Below are 21,620 nucleotides of genomic sequence, written 5' to 3'. Positions count from 1 at the left end.
ATTCTCATATCTATTATTTCACCTTTGACTTTCTTACAATTAGAGGGTTTTCAAATAATACAGGTCATCATCAAAATATTTAGAATAATTATATAAATCAAAGAGAAATGACTATGAATGTGTAACAACATTCATCTTCTTGGGTATAACGTTTTTTTATTTCAAAACAAATATTTTACAATAGGATGAAGATATTGTAGTATATGAGCTCGAACTAGTAATTGTATTATTCTCAAAATGTGACTTGACTTGGTATGTCAACTTTATTGTTCAAATTATTATTTTTTTAAATCAGAAATTGGATTTCGACATTTGTTAAAAACTGAACTTATGCCTGAACTTATGAAAGCTGGACTTTTTTTCTAAACATTTGACTTCACACTTTGCTTTTCAAAAGTATTCACTCAAATTCTCCACTTTGTTCTCAATATATCCCCTTTATTCTTGACATTTTTACTTTCCTTCATTTATTCTTGATATATCCTTTATTTTGAGTATATCTCGAGAACCCACTCTCTCCCTGATTGAGTTTTGATGAACATGTTAATATGGGAATCCTAAATCACTATAATTTTGACAAGAACATTAAGTTTGATGACATTAAATATTGTTAATTGTTTATGTATTTTCAGGAATATTTCAAGTGCCAAGTTCCCCTATAAGTGTCAGGGCCTTGCCAGTGTGCATGCTTCCACTGTTATATTCAATATGTGTTACAATAAACGTGTCTGACTCATTGTGTGATGATTTCAACATGACACTTTATTTAGTAGAATGAAGCACAATCTCATACATACAGCATTGGGCCGGCCTATTTTGTCTTATTTCACAGGCCTGGGTATAAAGAGAGTAGGGAAAGAGAAAACAGCTGCATTTAAATATCTAAAAAAAAGAATAATCAAATATTAACACATCACACTGCTGAATGAAGTGGTTTTAGCACACATTACCAATTCCCGCACTGATGAGGAAGAGCTACAGTAGATAGCTACAAAATGTTATAGGCTCATAAATATAGTATAGTTTGAATAAATTAGCTTCAGAGCTACATTTATTTCATTGATTTGCAACTTACAGAGTATATGAAAAATACATTTATGACCCCCAGTGCACAGCATGTTTGGTCTTTAATTTCAGGTTTTAACCAGCTGGAAGAAGCTCTATGAGGATGGATACTGAACACAGCAAAGAAACCGGGAAACATTCAACGGTGTGCTACAGCTTAGAGTAAAAAACAACATCACATATGACAAAGAATTACATTCAAATGAGTTTTGGCCAAAGATCGAGTACATTAAATGGAGGTAAAATGTTGTCTAGACTAGGGTTCAGCAACCTTTATATTCAATGTTATGTTGCCCCACTTTGTCCCCTATTAAGGTTTGTCTGGGGCTGCTAACACAGCTTTTAAAGTGTTGTATATAGTTACATACAAAAACGTGTTTGTTGCATCTGTGAACTTATAGATCGACAATAAAGAAAAAGTTGAAAATCTATTACAATTTGTTCCTGTAATAACACAACAAACAGCAAATTCTGTGTTCAGGATATGTCTTTCAAGATTACAATGTTTGTGGTTTGCTCATTTCTCACTGTATAATCAACCAGTGTTGGCAGTACAAGCAAAGGAATCTATACACACAGAATTAAACTTTGCTTAATCTGGGACTTTTCTTTTTGTGGATTGTTATTTTCCCAAGGCCGCGGTCTAAAATGTAGGAAATGGCACCTCCCGGGAAAGGCGTCAATACATGGAAGGATGTGACGCATCTATTAGCTGAAGAAATATTAATATTATTTCAGTGTCACAGCATCACCTCAAACTCAAAGATAAAAGGAAAATGTTCCACTGTGCAACAAAAAAAAGAGAAATTGCTGTTATTTATGTCCATGTTATTTATTCTCAAAGCTACGGGGAGCCACTGCAGACGGTTGCCTCCCCCTGGTCTAGACTTAACACATATACTTTCAGTCTCCTTGAGGATTTCATGGAAAATTTAGATCTTTCTGAAGATTACACTGCAGAATAAGATTACAAACATACATTATGATGCATTACTAAGATTTAAAAACATGAAAAGTTATTTTTTTGAAGTCCAAGCACATGAAATGAGCTGAAATCATTACAAATACAAAAAAATCCGCCAGCATGAATTCTTATTAACACATTTACTGGTATGAGACCCGCTCACACCGTCATTCAAACTGCAGCAGCCCTATTCTGTACCTTCTTTTACAAACCAATTAAATAGTGCTCACTATGAGAGTGGGCGTATTTCGGGGCGGTTATTTTTTGAATATATACTTATCATATGGTTAGTTAAAAAAAGGATTATTGTTGTTAGTGCCGGAATAAAACAGCTTGAAACTCATCAGTACAATCCACGCTATATACAGACTAACATTCAGATAGATCTTCAGTAGATGTTGACACTTATTTATTCCCCCAATTTAAAAAAAACCCGTCTCGTTTGGTGACAATTTTCTAAGGAATTAAGGCTTAAGATGCTCATAAAGTGCTCCATATGACACTCAAATCCTCCATAACTAAACGCAGGGGGAACATTATTACATTATTGTCATACAGTCATGTGCTACTGCCTTTCAGTAGCTTTAACAACAGCCCTCAGGATCGTCCTAAAAGTGGTCAAATTGGTCGCTCAGCACAGAGAAAGCTACATTTTATGGCCAGCAGTACGCTGCATCTAGAAAACATACTGAACAATATACATGACATCATTCCAAAATACCCCAATTTGGTGACATCGTAAACTGCTTTCAGTTCTTTTTCGGATTAAACTAAACTCACAAAAGCTTAGCGTTCACATTTTGAGATCATTAGAAAGCACTTTGAAGTTTTCTAACCAAGGTTTTTAAAACATTTAGGCACTCCTGTCTGCTACACCAGTACGTTACAGTTCATGGCCCCTGTCTTTAATCAAATGTGGAAAATACAAATGACTGGGAAATTAAACGGCAGATGATCGACTGAAGCATGTTGTTTTTTTATATAGTTTTACAAACACACATTCACTGGCATGAATTAATACTTTTTTTTAAATGATGGTGAGCTCATCTTTGTATATCACAAGATTAATGAGCAATAAATTACCTCTTTAATATAGCTGTTCTTTATATCTCAGAAGATACAAAATAGTAATTTAGAGTTGTATATATTCTGTAAAAAAGTATATTTTGGGCGTTTTCAGGGTTATCAGGAAGAATATCACTGCTTGTGTTTGACCAGAAATATTGATATATTAAGTACAGCATGACCATATTGTTATTAGATGCGTTGACTCCAGTGCACATGGAGTTCACATGGGATCAGTTATAACACGGGGAACTAGCCAAGGCTTTTTCACACTGTACAGCTACAGTTTATCACGTATTCCAGTCACTTTCTGCTGAGGTTGCCGTGTTTTACTTTGCTGTTGAGGTCACATTGTATCGACTCGTGTGGGTGAATGTGTATGTGAGGCTACAGTGTTTCTGCTTGAATTTGTGTGTGTGTTTGTGTGTGTGTTCTGCTGCTTCAGACTAGGGTGCCTGGGTCTGGATTGGGTTCCTTTGGGGTCGCCTCTTGCATCTGTGGATGAGGAGTCTCCTGATAGAGCGAGAACTCCATCGACCTGTTGGGGAGGAAACACAAATCAATCAAATATACTCTACGAGAGGCAGGAAGTGGAGGGTAAAACCAAAATGACAATACAGCATGAAAAATATGAAACATGATCAGTAGCTTCGAGAGAATCGTCTTTGAAAATAAAGTGGTTCCTTAAAGAGGACATATTATACTCATTTTCAGGTTTATATTTGTATTTTGTGCCTCTAATGGGACTTTTCTCAATACCTTAATATTCAAAAAGGTCTTTGTTTTTCTCATACTGCCTGTGCTGCAGCACCTCTTTTCACCCTCTGTCTGAAACCAGAGCCCAGTCTGCTCTGATTGGTTAGCTGGTCGGATCTGTTGTGATTGGTCAACTGCTCAGACTTGTCTATCACGTACAATGTGTTGGAGCGCTAACCAATAGAAGTGCAAGTATAACATAGCGATGTTACTAAAATAAACAAAGGAGTCCAATGGAGGCGTTGCCGGCAGGGGGGGGGGGGGGGCTGTGTGGGAGAGGAAGTCCCTCTGGAGGGAACAGAGGAATTTGAGATCAGACTTGGATTAATCTTGTGAGTTTTTAAACAGATGTCTTGATGTTGTTTTACTTTTGTTGAAAGGGTCCCCCGTTTGCGTTAATTCATCAAGACTTTTTTCTGTTCTTTGATTTATGCATCACAGTGGAGTCAAGTGGGACGTCAAGAATTCAAGGTAACAGTGAGCCTTTGATATATAAAGTATTTCTCTAGACTAGAGCATTAAGGAAGCCTATGAAACTATGAGTGTTTTTTGATTAGCAGGACATTCGAGCGCCTGGCTGTTGGCATGAGGACAGCAGCAGATAATGCTGACCACACAAAACACAAACAAAAATAAAACAAAGCACGGCTGTAAAGGTCACAGGATGATAGATGGGGTAGAGTCACCTTCCTCAGCTGGGGACTTGCTAGCAGCTTCATGTGAGAAAGATGTCTAAGTATTCAGTGCAGAATACTGAGTCAGTGTATTTACAGACATGCGTGCTGGCATTTATTGTGTTCTAAAATGTTTTCTTACAAGACATACATAATTCCCCTTAGAGCCATTTTACTTTAATAAGATTGTTATTGTTTGAATATCTGCAAATATCTCTTGGTTATTATCTTTTGTTGCTTTTGAATGGAGGACGTTTTTGTTAATTGTGTATGTTTTTATGCCGCCTTCATCACTGAATAAATATGATGTGATTCAATGATACAATAATCTCTGCATTTGTTTGAAAATAAATTCAGGTGAGTAAGAACCCCCAACCCCGACAAAGGACATGGCTTTTTATTTTAGAAACTGACTAAAACACCATGACACCCATGGGCGTCGCAGCCATTATATGAGGGTGGGACAAGTCCCTCCGACCTTTTAAAATGATTAGTTTAGACCGCCCCACTTTTACTATGCAGAAAGTCCGTGCATCGGTCTATCCACTCGCCACTCTTTGCAGAGCGCTGTGTCAGTGCTTCATTATCAAATCCATTCCACTTGCTTATTGTGAGAATGCCCAAATCAATGAAATTCCGTACCATGTTTTCACTGCTACTTTGTACCAAGGCAGATTCTCAGAGCCGTACACATGAGCCGTACACATGAGCCGTACACATGCTGCGTCTTTTGCGTAGCTGTGTCTTTAGTTGTAAAATTATGCGCGCCACAGTTTCCACGCTGCGAGGCTCCGGCGCTAACAGTTCACAAGCGTGCCCCACTAGCACCCGGATATAAGGCACTGTTATTAAAGAGGTGGAGGGAGAGTCCTCTCCTGTCAGACTGAGAGGCTGATAACTACAGCTCAGTGAGGTAAGGGACTCTCTGAGGGTTTAGATAGTTTACTTTAGTCTAAGTAGTGGCTCTCAAACGGTTTGGTAATCATTTATGTAAACAAGTATTTCCAAGGCACACCTTTTATATGATCATTATAGTTATAAAAAAACAAGAGAATAACAGGTATGAAATAATTCCAACTCATACTATAGGACAGTAACACAGAAATACAGGTTAAAAGGGGAGGGATTTGTAAAATATGCATAAAGAAAAAGTAAATCTGTTTAAAGTTCTGTTTCACATGGGTGTTGAGATGTATCCATAGATTTAGTTCCTAATGTTGCTCTCAAAGTGCACCAGATTGATGCATTTAACTTCAACATTTAAAAAAAAATCCCCCCGGACCCCCCTGTCAAATTGTCCCACCCACATTGAGGATGCTTCCTACGCCCATGACGACACCCCTTGTATATCCTACCAATAGACATGCAGATGGAAAAGAGAAACATAAACACTGACCTCCCGTGCAGCGGGTGGCCGTGGAAGCTGGCTGACTGGGGCATCTGAGAGCGGGGGGGGCTTGCTGCGTCACCCTGGACTGACTGCTGGTGCACCAGCGGGTGGGGGTGTGAGAGGCGAGAGACCCCCGCCTCGTTCCCCTTCGGTGCAGCGGGGGGGTAGCCGAGGGCGTTCCTCAGGTACCAGTCCCTCAGACCCTCCAGAGCCAGGGCTTTATGTAAGCTCCGCGTCGAGTCTTCTGGGGTCGGGAGGGAGAACTGAGGGGCTCTGCGGCCGAAGGAAGGGCCCGACAGATCCGTCTGGTAGGGGTGCAGGTTGGGGATGGAGGACGTGGTGTTCCCGGAGGCGGGGGGGGGAGAGTCGTATGCTGACAGCAGGATGGCGTCCTGGGGGTGCTGCTGCAAAGGAATAAAGGGTCCACAAGATTTGGTCCTGGTGACTTTGACCCTGCGCAACTCGGCTTGGGACCCCCGGAGCACCATGGGACTGAAAGGAGGCGCGGCGCTGGGGAGGTTCACCTGGGAGTGGGAGAATCCATTTGCGTGGGGAGGCACCGCCGCGGTGGAGGAGCGAGGGGAGGGCACGTCCTGCCAGATCCGGCCTGTGGACTGGTACAGGTGATGCTGCATCCTCTGCTGCTTGCCCCAGATGTAGTCCATCAGGAGCTCGTTGTAGCCCCCGCCCGCCGCCCGGTCGCCCATCGACAGGCGCAGTTTGGCCTGATCCACGTTGCCGTCGGCGTGTCTCTCGGGGCTGCCCAGGTGGATGTGCCTCAGCTTGCCGTCGGTCAGTGTCTCTGAGCTCTTGTAGGGCCCTCCTCGGGGGGGCATCCCGTTCCTGGGGGCCGGGTCGTCGGGGAGGCTCGATCTGTCCAGCAGGGCCTCGGAGCTGTTGCTGCGCCGCGCCCGGGAGCTGTAGGGGCAGCCGCGGCGGTCTGAAGAGGAGCCCTCCTGCGCCAGGGGGATTATGTAGGGAACATCCAGGCTGCCGGACCACTGCTTCAGCCCGTTACCGCCTGACCCGTCCGACCTAAAGAAGAGACGGAAACAGCAACGGCTGACATTAGGAGATATTTTTCACTATATTTTTTTACTATATTTTTAACTACATTTTCTATTATTTTTAATATTTCTTTATGTTATTATATTTCCGTATAATAGTTCTCTATCTGTGTTTTTAAATGTATGTTTTACTTTTATGTATGCACCATGACATCAAGTCAAATTCCTCATAAGTGTCAACCTACTGGGTAATAAACCTGTTTCTGATTTCTGATTCTGATTTCTGAGCTCGGTGTAACTTTGATGGAGTCCTAGCTTTAATAAGACTTGCTGACAGGCTCTCCGTAGCAGTCAAGCAAATATTAATATACAACCCATTTTAAATGAGTAATAGGACTGGTTGCAAATAGCATCTTGCATCAGTGTATTAGGGCCATTTAAAAAAAAATGATATTCTCTGAGATTAAAGTAGTGAATACAGAAGAACTAACAAATATTAAAAAAAATTGTTCTCAAATGTTATTTTATTGAAATATTTATTTACTACCCCAATCTAAGAGAGTATCCATATTTTTTTACTGGTAAAATCAGGCTTTCACTTTAATCTCAATAATTAGTTTTTCACACAATTTAACGCTTTGTTTTGATTGTCCCCGAGTCACCATCGTAGGCATCTTTGGATAAAAAAAGTGAGTGAATCTAAATGTATTCTAAACCCTGTTACTGCATTTCACACAAAATCAATTAGGAAGCGACATAGTATGTATGCTCAAACACCAAACGATGAGCTCAAGCCCTCGCTGCTAGCTAAATATGACACTAATCACTGTAACAACCTTGAAACTGTGTCTGAATGTAACTAAGTCATTAAGCTGTTTCTGAGCACACAGAGACCTCAGTGGGAGGGAGGAGCAGCGGCGATGAGCGGCACGTTACCTGACGTGAACACTGATGGGAGCCGTGCGAGCTAACAGAGGCGTAGCTGGAACACTTCTGCCTTCAATGTTAGACGCACTTCTCGGCAAAGAGTGAGTCGGGCTGTGGGATGAGACACAAGAGGGATCAGCAATTTATGATTATGATCACATTGACATGCAGAGGCAACTGAGAAATGGAGCAGGAGAGGCATTGACTTTATTCAATTAGGGGACAAAGAGTGTTTGCAACCTCACTACATTACTTTTTAAACATATCAGCAGCATTTATCTCAGTATCCCATATCAATGCTTATTTACCTTTTTTCAGCGATAGACAAAAATAAGTAAGAAATATCCTTAAAAGAGGATATATAAATGATCATTTTCAGGTTTGCATTGTAGTAGTGTAGCAAATAAACTAAATCAAATGTTTGGCTCTTTTAAAATGGCTATTTATATTTAATGTATGTAGACAAGAGAAGGAAGCTGTTCCTCGATATAATCCAAGAGGTCAGGGTGTGGTGAAATGCAGGATCTTTGGAGGAATACTAATTATATATCTTTTCAAATCTGCTCCCCTGTTTTTTAACAGAATAGCAGGTTCACTGAGAAACATGAAGCAGACCGCACAGCTTGCAGTGTGGGGACACTTTGAGAGACGAACCTGACGGAGCTGGTGACAGAGTTGCGGCGTGTCCTCATCTCGTAGTAGATCTCGACTGGCGACAGCTTCCTGCTGATCCTGTGGTCGGGGCTGCCCACTGTGAGCCGGGGCTGAGACAGAGAGCGCTGGTCCGCCACCACGCTGGGAGAAGACTCTTTAGGGAGGAGAGAAACAAAGTCAAAGTCAACTTTATGGTCAATCTTTCAGTTTGTGTGTACAGACAGAGAGATCAAAATACCGTTTCCCACAATCCCAAATACAAAGACATTATCACTGTTTTTAGAAGTACAACAAGCTTAAAGGTGGGGTAGGTAATTTTGGAGAAACCAGCTCGAGTGCGCTAGAATTTGAAAATATACAGCCGGAAAAAATCTGCCACTTCCTTACAGAGCCCCTCCTCCAACACACACGAATGCGCACATGACCAATGAGGGCACGAGATAAGTTTGTGCACAGATGGAAGGCTGACAGGCAGGTAGGCCATCCAGTTACTTTAGCCGGGCCGATGATTGGTCGTGCTTTTTACAGTACTACGGCTTCCACAGATGACATTTTTGTATGGATTTTTTGTCAAAGCATTTAAGATATTCATTGCTATGTTAAGAGCATTCCATGGAATATAACAAAAAGTGTTTCTGAAATAAATTACATACCCCACCTTTAATGTGCAATTTAACAACTGAGATGTGACTGAACGATCCCTCTTAGGACATTCTGCCAGTAACACCATCACCTAATTTTAATGTATACTATTTATTTTTAATACAACTGAGTGTAAGTGTCAGTAATGCTCTGACGTTAAATCTTAATGGACCACAAACCAGTACAAGAACAAATCACTTAGCACTTTTATTATGACAGTCACTTATTCACTTTACGACTTTAAGATGCAATTGTGTCTGAATTGTATTTTGTGCTCTGCATGGTGAGTGTAGTTTTGCTAGTGCGAAAGATCCATTACCATTTTATGTAAATGTTATGGACAATAAAGTCATCTGAATCTGAATTATTTTTGTGTCTTACCATAAGTGACACAGAGTGTATTTTGAATGTGAAAAAGGCTTCAAATACACTGAGCTAATTCTACTGCCTGCCAACTACTGAGTGAGTTGAGCTGATTATGAATACAGATGTACAGAATCCACCAGAGATAGTTGTTGCCTGTCGGTCTGTGTTCAGTGGACTCACCATTATCATGGGAAGTTGAGTCTGACATGGAGCTTGTACTCTCTGACATGACAGTGTCCTCTGAAAGACAACAAACCATTCACAGATGATGCAGCAGGAAGTCTTTGTTCAACATAAATGCAAGTTAACAGAAGACATTTTAATTGAGATTTGACTAAAAGATATGTTTTTTTTACTTTTTTCTCAAAGCTGTGAGATTTAAGTCATAATTCTGACTTTCTTCTCAGAAATCAAAAAAATTAAATCACTTTTAGTCAGTGATGGCCTTAATCCTCTTCTGTACGAGTTTGTTTTTCAAACATTTAAAATGTTAATGACAATAAAGCTTTGTCTTTATTCACTTTTAAGAGATATGTACTTGTTTCTTTTTAGGAAGGCACTGGCGCAGGTACATGTAGAAACACTTAATAATAAATAAATACTACATGTCAACATGAAACTACCCCAGGTGATTTCCTGTATTAAGAAATGTGTTTTTCCAGAAACATTTTCTGAAGTGTTATCTTGTTTTTAATAATTGCAAATGAGGCCTTCTTTAATGTAATGGGACGGCTGTGGCTCAGAAGGTAGAATGGATTTCCTCCAATAGGAAGGTTGATGGTTCGATACCCAACCCCCAACCCCCAGCCCCCTGCATGTCAATGTGTCCTTGGGAAAGACACTTAGACACATGTCATGGCCGACAGTGTGAGATTGTTAGCTTCCCTTAGCAGGCCGCAACTTGTATATCAGTGTCTTCCTCCGTATGAATGAGTGTGAATGGGTGAATGCTGACTTGTATATTTAAAAACAAGTTGAGGGGCTACAAAGACCGGAAAATTGTTATATACCATCATAACTTCTGGTGAATTTAGGAGGAATCAGAATGTTTCTTGACATTTTTCTTTATGACTACTCTGAAAGAAGAAGCCTTGATATTATAAGATCCGTGGAAGTATGGGTATTGTTTCTGTACCTGTGTGACAGCCCCGATGAACCGTCCTCTTGCTGTTGGGGATATTTCGGTCTGACTCCGAGTGTCTGTACAGAGCCCCGGTGAAGATGGCCTTCATCTGCTTTCTCTGGGCAGCCTCATCCTGCAGACAGTCGGCCGTGTTAGACCACGAGTACATACAGAGGTACAGCTGCTGCGTAAACACTATTGATATTCAAGGTGTTGACTTACCTCTGCCTTGGTGTTGGGCAGCAGGCCAGCTCTGCGCTGCACCACTGGGGGTTTCTCTCCCGTTTCCAGGGGGAAAGCATGTGAAAGCTTCCCAGTCAGCTCCTGCAGAGGCACATTCATTAGCCCCAAGAAACTAAAATCCATCTTCTCACCGGCCAGGGAGCTCCAAAGTGTTACATAAAATTACAACACTTAACAGATTACTTAAAGTCTCAATAAAAAACCTGCTCTTAAATGGTTGACTGCACTGAAATAGAAGCCATAAATATTGTTTCGAACAGGATTCACCACTAAAGCAGTAACAGAATAATTGTGCAGATGAGAAGGGGTTTAAACTTCTAAAATCGCGACACTGAAAACCGAGAAGACTAGTTGTGAATCCTAAAATAGAGCATATTCAGACACCATACATCCAGTGACGATACATCCAGTTGAAAAATAGGGATGTTTAAAACAGCTCTTCATGAAAAGCAGAGGCAGGTTATTCTAGATTAGGAGGGGTTGACATCAATCAGGCAAATCAAATATGCAACCAATTGGACACGATTAAGAAAAACTGGTTGCCAGGAAGATTTTACAACAGCATATAAAAGTCAAGTATAGGTATATAAACAAACATTTCAAATATGTAACAAGACAAAAAACGTAGATATTACATAAAGTAGTAAGTTAGAGAAAAATAACGAATACTTCGGTGTTTTTCTTATAAATGAGGGGTTTTTCTTTCCACTTTAATCTCCAGTATATAGTTTTTGTTATTTCGAGTAAAATTAAGCTTTGACTTTAATCTTAAAAACCCTGAGCTTTTTCTCAAAATATAATCCTTTTTTCTGTATCTACATTGGGCCAGATACACTGTTGTGGGCATTTACATTTAGAGGTTCATAGTTATGTTAACAATCTGTAAAAACATTAGTAAAACCCAACATGAACAAATTGTAGTTGACATCTAAACACTTGATACGTATGAAGAAGGAATGTTGTACCTTTAAACACATAGATTTACCACTTCTCCAACCACTAATTTGACTTTAAAACCCAGAGCTTGTTCTCAAAATATAACCCTCTTTTTACCAACAATGGTCCTAAAATCACAACATGAACAAATTGTAGATTACATAAATACTTGATACATGAAGTAAGAATGTGTTGCCTGAGCCACATTATCTTTGTGAAGTGAGAGCTACTCACAGCTTCCTGCAGACAGACGTGTTTGAGCTCTCCCACTCTGGAGCTGAGCAGAGCCTCCAGGGCCTGCTTCCTCTCCTGCAGCGCCGCGACCCGCTCCGCCTGCAGCTTGCTGTCCTGGCAGCCTTGAACATCTACACAACACAACACATGTAGTGCATCTTCAGAGGGACTGAATTCAAGTTTAATCTGTTATTTAATTTACAACAAATCCCAGGGAAAAATACCCAAGGGAACAATGAATAAAGCCTAGATTAGCAAGTATTGTTTGTGTATCCAAATCCTGATATATCATATTCCTCTTGTCCGTGTTGTTCTTTTATAACCTTGTTCATGAAACCGCAATTTTCTTTGAGTGAGGATCCAACATACACCATTTGTGAGCCATTTACTTGTGTAGGAAACAAAGGGCTGAGGATTAAAGGAACAGACAGGGCAGGGAAGTTGTTTTAACCCTTACCTAACTAACTAACTAACTAACGTTGTTTGTTTCTTTTTAGGGGGTTTGTGGACCAATAGAAAAATAGAAAACGACAGACTTCTCATTTTAAAACAGAAGGCTAGACATTTTAGACTAAATCACCTGCATGCAGATGTGCAAGATTAAAACTGAGACATAGATTAAATATTTAATGTCAAATTAAAAATGCAGTGTTTCTGTCTCACAATGGCTCTCACAGTTTGATGTTGCTCACAGTTCCTCTCAGTGCTGTGATAAGATAATCTGACAGCTGGGTCATGAACAAAAGGCCTTCACACATGCAACTGTTTTTTCAGCTGGCGGTTTCCTGGAGAAACACACTTTTATTTTCCTTCTGTTGGACTTTGAGAAGAAAAAACAAACCAGCCATTCCAGGCTTGTCCAGACACGAAAGTGTGTGTTAAAACTGTTAGCGCGTCAATGGTACTCACCAGGAGCCCCCAAACCCATGGATGTGATCAGATGACCTTTGACCTCCATGTGATGTAACTCTGGGGACTTTACAACTCTCGCTCCGAGTCACGCCCTCACCTAAGGGAAAAAGCAAAAGAGGCTTAGCTGCTGCTGAGATGGATCAACAAAATGCGTTCAGGTTTAGATGTTTTTCTTTCTCTGATCTTGCAGAATCAGCCATGTGTTTTCTCGAGGACTAACGGTTGCATTTTTCAAGTCTGCAGTAGATAAGCTTTGGTGTCAGGTTCCATCAGGGGGAGCTACTGCACCTCTGCTCAGGTGTTTAAAGCCTTGAAAAGGTTAAACAAATATAAACACATTACTAATACAGCTTGAAAGAAAAGAGTGGAACATTGATTTGAAAATGGAGATAACTAGAAGGATACATTTTTAAATAAAGAATGATACATTATAGGAGACGTACAGCCTGAATTTTCCATTTGGTTATTATTTAGGCTAGTTTCATTCTTGTCTATTTTTGAAATCTTTCTTTATTCAGTAAGAAGACAGCTGATTTATTAAACTAAAATATTGTGTTTGTTTTCAATGAATATATTAAACTAAAACAGCATTTGTAAACTATTCTATAAGCGTTTTTGATACATTCTTGATACTAAATATCTTGTTTTCTTTTAATATAGGGTTACATGTGTGGTCTTACATAATACACTTAAGTAAGAGGCATCGTATTGATATCTATTTGATCTTGTATCTATTGGCATTGCATTCGATATTGACATTATCCAAAAGTAATGGAAAGTAATCAGGTTACATTTCTTTTAAATTGTGATTCTTAGATTAGTTCACGGATTACATTTTTTCACATGTAACTATTGTGATGGAAAGCATAGACTCCCAACCCTGAATAAAAGCAAAATAAATCCCAGATTTTACATTACATAAAGCCATATTAGTAATAAGCATTCTACTGGTTTTGATAGAAGATTTAGAAATGAGGGCGGGGGGGAGCGTGTGGTGCAGTGGATTGTGCGTTGGTGTTCGGATCAGGGGTTCAAACCCCACTACAGTCAGCATGTCGTTGGTTCCCTGGGCAACACACTTCACCCCGAATTGCTCCTGTGGGGTTCAGTATTGAGTATGTAAGATGCTTTGGATAAAAGTGTCTAACATGTAAAATGATCAAAAGTTTGGATGATAACCTTAGTTGCCCCTTAGGGCTTTTTGAAAGTAAGTAATACTCTAAAAATAGCTTTCAGTTTCAATTAGCCACCAATTCATTTAGAAAGAGAAGGAAGCGAGACAGGATAAGAAACATTAATAATGTATGGGCAGAAACAGAGAGGGTGAAACCTAAACCCTGAGTGTTTTATGTTTCAATAGCTACTGGTACAAAAGAGAAAAAGAGAGGGACCCAGAGGATTACAGCCAGGAGCAAAGTGATGGAATAAATACAAGAGGAAGCTAGGAGGAATAAATGCAATGTTCTGCAGAGTTTTCCTCTTTCAAGTCGCCATAAATATCAAGGTTTACAGGGAATTCACTTTACATGGAATTGCATTTAATATGTTTTATAGCTTTTTCCATATCAGATCCTCTTGTATATGCTAAGAAAATAAACTGTTGCCTAACATTGACCCTATAAAAAAAAAAAAAACACAATGCTGCCTTCAATTAATTGTAGCATGTGAGCAATGAATCATGTGTACTTTTCCCCACATAACCGAGGTTCATTACAAACCAAACCTCTTCCCTAATTCCCAATAGAGACTCGACATCCAAAAATAGAGATTGCATTTTCTGCCAAAAGTCTCTCACTCAACGCTGCTCACAAATCGCTGCCATACATAAGCATCTTGCCAGTCGGGTAAATCATAAAACGACTCCATTCAACCCCTTAGATTTCTAAAAGGAAGGCCTCGAGGGCTTAATCATGATTTACCCGTCCAAAGACTGCTTCTGCCAGCATCCCATCTTTCAAAGGGAAACATTTATCTATCAGCTCCTCTGAGCAGCTGCCTCAAAGCTCTGCACATAATCTACCAGATTCTTTTGCTTTTTGGGGGAATTTAAGACACAGTTCTCTGTTTTCCTCACTCAAACAACACAAGGCTCACATTGTCTGAAGACATACTTGAAATACTTGGAGCGAGTTTGTGTTGGCTCCTGTCCTGGATCTGAGCCAGTAACTGCTGTTTACTCCTGTACGTGTGAAAGCCCAGCATGCTTGACCTCCCATTGACAGACAAGTATGAGCCTTTCACGCAAACCAGTGGCAGAGTTATACGACCGCTGCTCGGACAAAAGCTCATCACGTGAACCCAGTTAAACAATGCTGAGCCAGGGATAATCAGGTTTTAGGATAATCTAATAAACTGAGAAGGTCTTTTCACCTGGGAATGTACGAGGCAGTGTCATGTCTGTTCTCTGCTGAGCAGCGAGGCTGAGCGGTAAACCTCCAGAGAGAAGCATTTGGGAGAAGACAGACAGAGACATTTGGTATTCATCCCAATGGTCGCCTGGCAGCTGGAGCCAAAAGGCTGCCCTGCCTCGAAGGAATGGCTTTGTCCAGCAACATAAACATTTGCTTGGATGCCTGGTGTTGTCCTTTTCACTCACTAAAAAAACCACCTTTTATCACTTTCACTACTTACAGTCCTTTGACTTCAGTGCCCTTGGTTAAACGTTGTTTTAACATTGCTGCTCCAACTGGCATAGCTATTTGAAGAAAGAAATAACACATTCTCCATCTTACAAATACAAAGTTGAATTCATTAGCAACACTTCATTAGCAATAAACCCCACTAGCTACTGTAAGAGCTAGTGAAGTAAATTGAGTAATTAAATAAGTAAACCGACTTAAACGTCAGTTACACAGCAGTATTATTTTGCTAACATTTTGCTAACATTAGCCATCACTATCTACTGTGGTTACTTGCTAACGTTTGCTAACATTAGTCACCATTTGCTCCTGTAGTAGCTACTGCTAATAGCTAGTGGTGGCTAATGTTAGCAGACGTTAGCAAGTGTGTAACTGACATTACTAAGTAGGTTCACTGACTTAATTACTTACTTCTCTATCGGACAACACACACAGTTGTGGCATCTAAACAAAATGCACAAATATTTTATTCCACAGCGTAATCCCACATCAACTTTCAAGAACAGCAGCCATATTAATGACATTCAACAAATCCTGTCAAATGTACCATCTCAACTTTTCATCAATTGAGATATATGAAGTAATGTGAAACGCCACAAAAAAAAACCTTTGGAAGACTTTTATGATATCAACATGACTGTTTATCTTGTTCAAATGTAAAAAAAAACACCAACAGCCTAACTGATGTTATTCCCCTTGTAACTAACTCCAATTTGCCAGCAAGACAGTTCGTTTGATTTTGCTAAGCCTTAATCAACCTCTTAAAATGTTATCAAGAACATGGGACCTCAAGAATAAACGGGATGACCCCATTTTGATAATTGGAACAGAAAAGTGCCAACTATAGAATGAGGATTGTCAGAAGGGAAATGCATCGGAGAAACGTAAAATGGCACTATGATATGAACCAACATTTTTTTACAAGATCCCTGCAAAGGGCAAAAACACAACAGTAGTGAGGGCTGAGCAGCATATAGAGGGCCTCCGGAGTTACCACAAACTGAAGTATTGCTTTAAGTAAAGGACGAATCAATCAGGTGCAACAGGTCGGGCCTCCAACCACGACTGAGTCTAACAAATGACACACCTGAGAGGATCAGTGGTCTCCCTGGCTGAAGTCAAGCGTTAAACAGCTTGAACATCTGGTGTACAGATGTGTGCAGAAGTACAGGTACAACAACATGAGACAGTATCACATTCCTGAGAGAAGCCTGCGGGAGAGATGGCGGGACAAAGAAGAACGAGATAAACACAGAGTCGCAGAGAGCGGCATCAAAGGAGGGGATCAGGAGATATGAGTACGAGAGAAATGAACGTGATCATCAAACACATGTTGACTTAACATATGGGGGGTGGGCAATGGATGGGGGTAGATAGCACTGTGGGAACCGTGTTGATTAAAACATGAGCTGTGTGATGAGAGGGAGCTGCCCCTCTGCAGCGTGCATCAGACGAATGCAAATCAGCCGCGAGTTTAATATTCAAGTCCGGCGGGCAGAACACTGAAGCCTGGAAGGTAGGTCCGATCCTGCCGTGTCCACACGACGAACTGCGGCACCTTCACTTCACACATATTAGATCACAACATTCACAGTCAAGCTAAATTCCTACAGGCAACCGTTTTATATCCAGTTTTCTCATCCCCTTGATAAACACGATGCCTCGCAGCTCTTAAAGAGATTCACTCTCTTTGCTGTCAGCTTTTATTTGGCCCAAGAGTCCCGGGAACAGGCTGCTGTTGTCAACAGCGTTTATGTAACAGATGTATTCACGACTTACAGTACAGCTTGTCTTAATGTGTAACTTCTGCAACAATCTGCGTATCTGTTGCGGGTGGGTAGGGGATGCACAATGGGATTGTTAGTCTCTTTCAACAGGCTGTGTGGAGCAGCTGAGAGGTTTAAGAGCAGCTGAAATATCACCTCTACCCTCTGCGTACAGGTGAGGCCGGCAGCCCTGTGTTGACTGTTGGTGTTGACACAGCTGCTACTGTTATGAACTTACACATGGTAATCCGAGCAGGGTTTACGACTGCTTTGTGAGGAGGCACAACCAAGACAATAGTGTTACAGACTGGGATGCTTTCAATTATTTTAAGTATTGCTAGGTTCACTCTAATAAGGGTTTCAATGGCATGTCAGGACAACAATTCACAAAAAAAGTATGGGGTCTGGAAAACAATAGTCTAATAGTTAGTTGTGAACACCTAGATATTGCTATTCATAGACAATAATCCTAAAGTCAAAGTTGTGACTTGTACTTCGCGTGGTTTGTTTAAAAAAATATTACGTGAAATAACACTTTTCAGAGACAGTTTCTGAGAAATAAAAAAGGCAGCTATGCACCAGGTTTATTCATGTAAAAGTCCAATTTTACTTAAAGAGGCCCCATACGGCTTTTTGGAGTTTTCACTCCTATAGTGTTTAATTTAGGTTTTTGAAATGTAAATGGTCTGCCAAGGCTATAATCCCAGAGTTCCCTCCAGATGGAGTTTCTCTCCCACACACTCCTCCCAATTGAACTCCTTTGTTTACTTCTGTTACATAGTGACTTTACTATGTAACACTTGCGCTTCTATTGACTAATGCTCCAACACATTGTACGGGACATCTCTATGCGGTTGAAACTTGAAAATGAGCATTATAATATGTCCTCTTTAATTAAACTTAAAGGTGGGGTAGGTAAGTTTGAGAAACCGGCTCGAGATACACTTTTTGTTATATTCCATGGAATGCTCTTAACAGCCTGATAGCAATGAATATCTTCAGTGCTTTGACAAAAAATACATTAAATGTCATCTGTGGAAGCCGTAGTGCTGTAAAAAGCACGACGAATAATTTTAGCCGGCCCGGCTAAAATAACTGGATGACCTACCTGCCTGTCAGCCTTCCATCTGTGCACTAACTTATCTCGTGCCCTCATTGGTCATGTGCGCGTTCGTGTGTGTTGGAGGAGGGGTTCTGTAAGGAAGGGGCAGATTTTTTCCGGTTGTGTATTTTCAAATTCTAGCGCACTCAAGCTGGTTTCTCCAAAATTACCTACCCCACCTTTAATGTATTGGTTGCTGCACTGTATTAATTAACGCACACAGTACTTGAGTAGATCCTTAAGACAGCATCACTATGTCCTCAATTCAAAATCCATTTGGAATTGGACATTGTTTTTAAATCAAATAGTGACCTCAAGTCTCAAAATAAAATTGAATCAAGATATATTAAAGAATTTACACTCCTATTTCCGAGGAGTCAAAACAAGGCTTGTAGTGATGCAGACTGTGAAGCTTTGAAATATCAAACGTTGCTACAAAATGCCTTCAAATGGCAGCCATTCAACAATTCTGAACCTCCCTCTGTTCATTTGTGAGCAGTAATGTGACCTTTATCTGAACGCCTCTCCGCGCCATTCAAAGTCCAAGGATGTTATAAATGGCCATTGGTCACTTGTAATGATGATGATGGGGAACTGAAATGTCGACATCTAAATGTTTTAACCTAGTGGGGGGGGGGGGGGGGAAGGCAGATTCATGTTTCTGTATGATTAAGAGATCATTCGGGGTCAGACGTACGGCAGATTGATTGCGTGAAGAGGATTTACTGAACTACCTCCACCTGAGCAACCCCAACCAAATATCTATGAAGGGCTTATGGAAGGTCAGGTCACCCCGCCCCCCTCTGTTGCTCTCTATATCCATGAAATACTGATTTATAACACGCTTATCGGCACACAACAGGACAGCTTAGCCCTGGACTGACCAATCGCGTGGCTCACCGTTTCTCCTCACCGGCCTTGACGCTCACCTTTGCCAGTTTGACAGAGCTACCTATAGAGCCAGTAGAAATAAAGCAATCCCGGTGATTGCCATCTACCTGGATCCTGCAAAGCTGAAGAGGGGGGGAGTAATAAAGAAAGGAATGCGGCTCTAACGTCCGAGGGGATTATTCCTATGCATTTTCCCTTTGCTCTGTGACACCTGGGGGATTTCCGTATGTATTCCTAAATTGTTTTTATGTTTCCTCTGAAGCTGTAATCAGCCCTTTTTGGTTTTGGACGGAGTTCAGAGCTCCTTATGAGCAGCCACAGCCGTGCGCTTACATTGAACACTAGACATAACAGCTTGATCTGATTCTTTTGTGCACTTTATGACTGGAGAAAAATGTGGGTGAATTCTCTCGCTTATTCCTGCTCTGGTATATTTTCAGCTCTTGATAAGGTCTGGGATTTGATTCCCTGAGCTCACACACCAAGACGTGTTTTCACTTTAAATCCGAGCAAATGCACGGGCAAGAGTTTTTTTTCTAAAAGGTTCTAGATCCAGATCAGAGGGGTGAGTGTGTGACTTTACACAGACCCCCACTTAAACCTGCATGCTTGTCAGTCAACTGCTAGTGAACCAGATGCTCACATCGTGTCAGTCCATGTCTTTAGGGCTTCATAAACATTGCAGTGTCACCTTGGTGTAATGGCAAAAGAATTGTGTTTGCACCAAACTGGGTCAATTCCATGGTGTTTGATTGAATTTTAGCAACAGGAAAACCACGGGGAGTGCTTTAAAAAGGAGAGTAGAGTGCCATGCTACCAATTTGCAGATAACAGCAAACAGCGCGGGGAGAAAACAAACACCAACATGTGTCAAGAAACACTGAGCATGAATGGTCCTCCAGCTTCCCCTGCAATAAAACACCCAAACCTCTTTGTTAATTGCCCTGATGGTCCAAGAACCCCAAAATAGGAACGATCAGCACTTTGAATATTACTTGGCATCAAAATGGAATATCCTCATCAGAAAAAGCAGAGAGGTGTTTCCCAGTTCTTACACCGAGAGGCAGAATAGCTGAGAATCAGCCTGAAGGCACTGACTGACCCACACAACACATACTGATGAGTTTTGTTTTTTTCCACATCCAGACAGACATGCTTGTTCAGGAATCCGTTATAATAACAGAGCTGCTGCATGGGTATTCATAAACGAAATCAATAAGGCCCATTAGGCAGAAGCACATAGCCTATTTTGCCCCATAATAACAATGCAGTAAACAGGGAAGTTGTGTATTCCCAAGAAGCATGACACACATATTTAAAGCTGCTCATTTGAATACAGATGCTGTTGCATTTCCTGCCTTTTTAATGACACAGACAGTGTACCGTTTTCAAGGCGCTGGAATAATAAACCTACAGCACAGATATATTGGATTTCATTCAACACAGCCCCCTTTTAATTTACAGGCGTGTTGTATCATTTAAAGCATGTGCACCCCACATTAAGCCCGGCTTCTGAGGCTGCAGACATCTGCATAGTGGCTGCACACGGCAGAAGCACCGACTGCTAATCAAATTCTAATTCATGGAAGAATAACATATCACAGGTGTGTCGATGACACTATGACACGATGACCAACACGTTTTTTTACGTTAAGGTAAATGCCACATGATACATGTTATGGGAAATAGCTTCTCGTATGAAGGCTACGGTGTTTTTTTTAATAAAGAATATACTGACTATTCATTAATACGCCCCGTAAGGATGAGAAGGACATCTTACCAGAGAGCATGACCGATGCCTTCGGAGGTCTCCATGGTCCTCTGTAGCAAAACCAAGCCGAGAAAAATCATTCCTGCATCAAACCACAGGGTAGAAATCCTCCCCCAGGAGAGATTGATGTCTTCATTAATTAAACGTGCAGGAATACAGGGGAAAAAAGCCCCTCGTTCATGGTGGCTTCGTATCCCAATTGTAATTCAGCAGCAGACCTGCTCTGGACAAGAAAGGCTTCCCTGCTGCACCGGATGAAAACCCTCCGTGTTACACCGCCGATGGACGCTGTCTCACGGACGCCCCTCCCCGATGCTCCTGCCTCAGAGTGCGCCACTTAATCCCGTCAGACTGTTGTGATCCAGTTGTTGCATAGTGGAGCAATGACGCTAAATAATAAATAAATAAAGACATTGAGGGTGAATTGACGTGTAGTGCTCGAGTGGTCCCTCTCCACAAGTATTTTAAAAACCAAAATGTATGTACATATTTT

General features: G+C 40.9%; 1 protein-coding gene across 1 annotated transcript; it reads right to left on the bottom strand.

Annotated features, from left to right (window-relative positions):
- Positions 1-744: 744 nt before the first annotated feature.
- ccdc120b (coiled-coil domain containing 120b) lies at positions 745-21,476 on the bottom strand. The gene is made up of 10 exons (XM_079683488.1): positions 21,137-21,476; positions 12,956-13,055; positions 12,047-12,177; positions 10,856-10,957; positions 10,646-10,766; positions 9,691-9,750; positions 8,503-8,656; positions 7,858-7,959; positions 5,921-6,949; positions 745-3,632 (listed from the first exon to the last, which is right to left on the bottom strand). The coding sequence occupies exons 2-10, from the start codon at positions 13,002-13,004 to the stop codon at positions 3,536-3,538; spliced, it is 1,845 nt and encodes a 614-aa protein (XP_079539614.1). The 5' UTR covers positions 13,005-13,055; positions 21,137-21,476; the 3' UTR covers positions 745-3,535.
- Between the last annotated feature and the right edge of the window lie 144 nt (positions 21,477-21,620).

The sequence above is a fragment of the Notothenia rossii genome (assembly GCF_949606895.1).
Source record: "Notothenia rossii genome assembly, chromosome: 5".
NCBI lineage: Eukaryota > Metazoa > Chordata > Actinopteri > Perciformes > Nototheniidae > Notothenia > Notothenia rossii.
This window is presented reverse-complemented; position numbering and strand designations above follow the sequence as displayed.

Bases quoted from the DNA above. Each gene is read 5' to 3' on its own strand.
- ccdc120b (XM_079683488.1), bottom strand. From the start codon at position 13,004: ATGGAGGTCAAAGGTCATCTGATCACATCCATGGGTTTGGGGGCTCCT. The intron at 9,751-10,645 runs GTACAGAAACAA...GTTGTCTTTCAG, and splicing joins TCATCGGGGCTGTCACACAG to AGGACACTGTCATGTCAGAG. The intron at 7,960-8,502 runs GTTCGTCTCTCA...CTCATCCCACAG, and splicing joins TCTGTCACCAGCTCCGTCAG to CCCGACTCACTCTTTGCCGA.